At 45.7% G+C, this 5,635-nt stretch overlaps 1 protein-coding gene across 2 annotated transcripts; it reads right to left on the bottom strand.

The window, feature by feature from the left end:
• Positions 1-1,509: 1,509 nt before the first annotated feature.
• Positions 1,510-3,925, bottom strand: LOC139073308 (calcium homeostasis modulator protein 6-like). 2 transcript variants are annotated; one of them, XM_070556875.1, is made up of 3 exons: positions 3,301-3,925; positions 2,156-2,603; positions 1,510-1,856 (listed from the first exon to the last, which is right to left on the bottom strand). In XM_070556875.1, the coding sequence occupies exons 1-2, from the start codon at positions 3,847-3,849 to the stop codon at positions 2,163-2,165; spliced, it is 990 nt and encodes a 329-aa protein (XP_070412976.1). In that variant the 5' UTR covers positions 3,850-3,925; the 3' UTR covers positions 1,510-1,856; positions 2,156-2,162. The 2 variants fall into 2 exon arrangements, with proteins under 2 accessions (XP_070412976.1, XP_070412975.1); XM_070556874.1 differs by having other exon boundaries at positions 1,579-2,603.
• Between the last annotated feature and the right edge of the window lie 1,710 nt (positions 3,926-5,635).

The following is a 5,635-nucleotide window of genomic DNA, read 5'->3' as shown; positions in this document are numbered from 1 at the left end:
TGCGGACTAGCTCTTTCTAATGCCCCATGCAATGAAGGGTAGATAAAAGCGGGCAGAGGGTCTGCCAAGAGAGGAGGAGGACGAAACACCATCAGTGCTCAATTGTTTCAAAGTTTTCATTATCTCATTTTTTTTGGAAGATTTTATTTTTCCTTTTTCTCCCCAAAGGCCCCCGGTACATAGGTGTGTGTTTTTTAGTTGTGGGTCCTTCTAGTTGAGGCATGTGGGATGCCGCCTCAGCGTGGCTTGGTGAGAGGTGCCAGGTCTGCACCCAGGATCCAAAGGAGTGAAACCCTGGGCTACTGAAGCATAGCGCGAACTTAACCACTCGGCCATGGGGCCGGCCCCTAATTATCTCATTTTTAAAAGTGCACAAAAAGCCATAAATTTGGGGGATGGGCAGGAATTTCAATCTTATCTTCCCTGAAACATCTTTGCATTATTGTTCAACAGACTTGTGCCTATAGATAGCATTGTTCTCAATAAATCCTTGCATCCTTTCCATCAACAAATCCCGTCCTGCCTACATTCCAAATCTCCCTTGAATCTTTCTCCTCTTTCTATTTTCACCACCGTCCACCCAGTGCAGGTTCACTCCCGCCTCTTTCCCCGCAGTGGTCTCCTGAGGAGTTTCTCCACCTCCACCTTGGCTCTCCCTCTTCCCTCCCCCATTCCTTTTTCAACAAGAAAAACAGATCAATCTTCCTAAAACGTTTACAGGATGAAAACCAGAATCCTTTGCGTGACTTCAAGGGGCTGCACGATCCGTCTCTTGCTCAGTTCTTCCAGTTGCCTGTAAGGCTTCCGACTGGGATAAGCGATTTCTCACCTCAGTCTTTGCACACACTGTTCCTGCAAACTGAAATGCTCTCTTTCTACTCTACACATAACAGTTTCTCACAGACTCCCCCAACTCCCCCCTCCCCTGATCTAAATCAGCTCACAACTTGTATTTCTCTATTTATTTGTACAGTGTGGGTTTTATGAGACTTCTCCACTCTGTTGACGCTGTTAATAACTATATGGGGGTTCACAATGCCATCCTTTCTATTTTTCTGCATATTTTAAATTTACTATAATAAGCAATTTTAAAATTTTCCTTCTGATCCTACAAACTGAAAACAACACTTATGCCTGCAATTATCCTAGTTTTTCAAATACGATGTTTAAAAAAACTTACTTTCCTTTTCATGATGAGTTTTTGTATCTTTGTTTAGAAACCATATTAGAGCCATAAAATGCCAGTATTTTAAAGTTGTAAGCAATGTGCTGTCTGCAAGAGAGTGAATTTGACATTAGCATCAGATAACCTAAAAGAAAGGTCTGAATTTCGATTGTTCTTTTGCTGTTTTTGCTACTAAAGTCTTTTATTTGAAAGCAGCATTATTATTCAGTGGAAAGGACCCTAGACCTGGGATATAAAACTTCTGATTCAGTTCCAGTTTGTCCCTTTGAAGGAATCATTTAACCTTGCTTCCTGTTTTGTATAATTAATACAGTAAAGAGGTAAAGTTCTAAATTTTTATTTGATTTAAAATTCTATGTTTCCACCATTTGTAGGACCAAAACCAAAAGCAGTCATATAATACCAATGTTTATTTTTTTAAATGAAGCAAAGATACAAAATAATTTTTTCTTTCTCTTTTTCTTTTTCTTTTTTTGGTGAGGAAGATTGGCCCTGAGCTAACATCTGTTGCCAATCTTTGTCTTTTCTTTTTTCTCCCCAAAGTCCCAGTATATAATTGTATATCCTAGTTGTAAGTCATTCTGGTTCTTCTATGTGGTATGCCATCACAGCATGGTTTGATGAGCAATGCTTGGGTCCACGGCCAGGATCTCAACCAGCGAACTCAAGGCTGCAGAAGCAGAGAGCACAAACTTAACCACTCGGCCACAGAGCTGGCCCCAGACGTTCTTTTTGTTTTTTTGTTTGTTTTTTATTTTTGCTTTTATCATGAAAACAAAAACAAATGCCCCAGAGGAAAGGTCCATGATTACCAGAAACACACATTTGAGAAAATCGCAGGGGTCAGCACATCTGGAGTGCAATGGATTAGCCTCACCCTGGGCAAACTACCTTTGGGATCATGGTATCTCCCCTGCCAGGTAAGTATCACAAATTTTTTTCTTATTCATTAATAAGGTCATAACTCACCAGTGGCCTACTTATTAGGTGAATCAGAGCAACGAACAGGAGTCATTTCATCTCCTGAAGGAGAGCTGACATTACTCAGAGGCGTTTCATCTCCTGAAGGAGAGTTCATAGTATGCCTGTTCTGTGTTTTGTTAACATATTTGTGCAATGCGCTGAGGTACTTGTCCTTTGGGTTGAAAGGATCTGGTGATGAAATTTTCTCCCAGTCTTCCTTGCTTGGGATGTTGCATTCCGTTGGCCATGAGCCCTCAAAGAAACATCTAACATTCTCTTCTGCCAATTTGGTCACACACTTTGTGACTTGCATCCTAAGGCACTGGTGCTCCTTTTTCGAATAGATTTTCCAAAATTTCAGCTGCTGGAAACTACCTCCAGCTCGGCAGTGGGAGACACAGGTAAAAATCAGAAAAACAAACATAACAGTTGCTATCAGGCTCCAGCCCACCACCTGAGGACAACACAACAAAGTAGCAATTTAGTCACATTTTCACAAGAAATTTTAGTCCTCAGATAAAGTTGGAAGTACTCAAAGTGATGATGATGAACAAGCAACAGTTTGGGGTCTTTCTCTGTTAAGAGAAAGAAGCGGCAATACCCTCCCGCACCCCTCAGCACAGCTGCTTGCTTGACTAGTCAGTCATTTGCCAAGTCATGTCAAGGGCCCAGGGAAGAGCCTACGTGTCACTCCTCTAGAACTCAAAACATGGGATTTGGGCAAATCCAATGAAACAAGCATTCATTTTCAAGAACCTCTGAGCTTTATAAGCCCAGAAGCGTTGTGGGATGATGGCTCTAGAGCCAAGCAGACTGATTTTATCTTAACAATCCTTCTACCTTCTTCCGGCTGGACACACAATGACCTAGACTCAGCGTGTTCGCTATAAAGACGTAAGAGAATAACGTAGGACGGAAAGGTCCCAGCGCGGTGTCTGGCACGGGGTGGGTGCCTCACGCTATTGGACACTGGCTGCCTCTCCTCTTCTTCATTCGTTTTATGTCAATATTCGCCTGTCGGCTCATTAGATGCAAATCGCCTCTCCAGTTTGTCTTGGATGTCATTTGTCTGGAGAAAGGGCACCAAATTCGACCCCACACCGTCCGCCCCTCCCCTCTCCTCCCAACCTCGCCCAGCGCCAGCTCCTGACCTGAGATTCGGCCCTGAGCACCTTCTGGAGGTCCTGCACGAAGGGGTCCTGGGCCTGTCGGCAGGGCATCAGCGGCAGCTGGGCCGCACAGCTGGAGTTGCGGCCACCGCACAACCTGCCCTGCATGAAGGTCGAGCCGCTGGCGCCACACTCGTAGACGGCGCCCCGGAGCAGCGCCACGGCCACCCAGGTGAGGGACGCGACCAAGGCGGGCCTGCTGACCCTGCAGCAGTCGTCGCATCCGTCGCAGCACTTACTGTCGGCGTTCCGGGTGGGACAGCAACTGCACAGCAGGCACAAGGAGCGCGCGCTCAGCACGCAACCCAGGAGATAGAACACCAGCGCCGGCAGCAGCAGGAAGACCAGACTGTAGGGCAGGTTCCAGGCGGCGCTGCAGGGACACTCGAACACCACGGTGGAGAAGATGAGCTCCCCGCTCACTGTCAGCAGGGACGCCAGCCCGCAACCCAACTTGCTGTGGTGCTTGAGGTACGTTGCTAGCACCGTCCCAAACCTCGCTATGGCCCTACCCCAGGATGTCGTGGCCATGTCGGGATCTTTCTGCTTCTTCGCTGCCCTGCGCCTCAAATGGTTTGAATGGACTCGGGGCTGGGGCTTTCCGCTCTGCTGATCGTATATCTTTCTTTAGTATTTGATTTTTTCAATTATGCATATGTTACTTCCTCAGCTAAAACATGTTAACATGAAATGTCTTGTTCTCACAGAGAAGCTCTAAGGAACAAGTGTGGGAAGAGGCTTTTTCACAGTCTCTCCCCTCTCCTTCCTTCTTGGCACACAGGGTTTGTATCAAAGACTTCTCCCTGAACCTGGAGTCCTAATAACTCACTTTTTGTTGCCAAAAGTGAAAAATCCTAGTGAGAAACTGTGAAGAATACAGAAGATGAAGAACTGAGTGTGTGAGAACTGAGACAAAAAGCAGTAAGAGTTGAAGAGGAAAAAGCTAGATGGAGCAGGGAGTTCAGCTTCCAGCAGTTCAGAAACCACCATCACCTCTTTTAAGTGTTGATCTACACAGGTTTTACCCCAGTTTGGAGTTAACTGTTTTAGTTTAGATTCATTAAAAACCATCTAGGTATGTGGAAAAATCTAGAAAAACAATAGTGTTTTGGTGAGTTGATATTGTTTAATGTAGGCTGAGAACTGCTGCTGACTGAGCAGCGGAGAGTTAGGGAAAGAGAAGGGACTGGGTCCTATTAGACGGAGCTCCAGTTTATGCCAGCATCCCTGTCCTGGGGTCTGCTGTTATAAGGTTGCAAGAACAGTCAAAACGGGAAAGGAGTTACTTTAGAGTTTTGTTATTCTCCACATTCCTCTCGAAGGCAACATTTGCCTCTTTGGGAGGTTTGGCTGTCTCTATAAGCCCCTGTCCCCAGGGCATTTTTTTGTTCCTTCTTCTTGTTCATTACCGACAATGCTGTGGCCTGAATGTGTCTCCCCAAAATTCATATGTTGAAATTCTAACCCCAAAAGGAGTGGTCGCTATTATGGTTGGGTGATGGTTTTAGTAGGTGGGGCCTCTGGGAGGTGCTTAAGTCATGAGGATGGAGCCCTCTTGGATGGGATTAGCGCCTTATAAAAGAGGCTCCAGAGAGATCCCTAGACCCTTCCAACATGTGCGGACACAGGAAGAACACACTATGAACCAGGAAGGGGCTCCTCACCAGAAGGTGACCATGCTGGTGCCTTGATCTTGGACTTCCTAGTCCTCTGGAACTGTGAGCAATAACTTCTGTTGCTTATAAGCCACCCAGCCAGTGGGATTTGTTACAGCAGCTTGAAAGGATGAAGACAGCCAGCTTTCAGTAGTTTTATTAGCTCCAGCCTCTGGGCTGTCCTACTTGTCCTCTTTCCCTTGTCCCCATGCTAACCTCTATTCCTTTACTCATGCACTACACTCTTGCCATACCAGTTTTGTTCTAACTCCTCAAACTGAATGAGCTCTTTCTTACCTCAAAACCTTTACTCACAAATAATCCTTTGCCTAGCATGTTCTCTCTGTTAGTTCCTTCTCACCTGTTAAGATTCATCTTAACCATCACATCCTCAGAAAGGCCTTCTGCATTGGGTTAGACTGTGTTGTCTTCACAACCACCCCCAAATCATGGGGGCTTAATACAATACTTTGATTTCTCATTTCTAAAACATATGCTGCAGGGCAGCTGTCTTCCGTGCTACTTTGAATGTTTAGCACCTCCATCACAACCCAAGGCCTCCTCCATGATTGTCAGAGCAGGAAGAGTACTGTGGGGCTAGAGGGTCTCCCAGCAGCCATAAATGCTTCAGCATGGTCTTGTGGTCCACCTTACTGCAAGGG

The sequence above is a fragment of the Equus przewalskii genome, chromosome 9 (genome assembly GCF_037783145.1).
Source record: "Equus przewalskii isolate Varuska chromosome 9, EquPr2, whole genome shotgun sequence".
In the NCBI taxonomy this organism is placed as follows: domain Eukaryota; kingdom Metazoa; phylum Chordata; class Mammalia; order Perissodactyla; family Equidae; genus Equus; species Equus przewalskii.
This window is presented reverse-complemented; position numbering and strand designations above follow the sequence as displayed.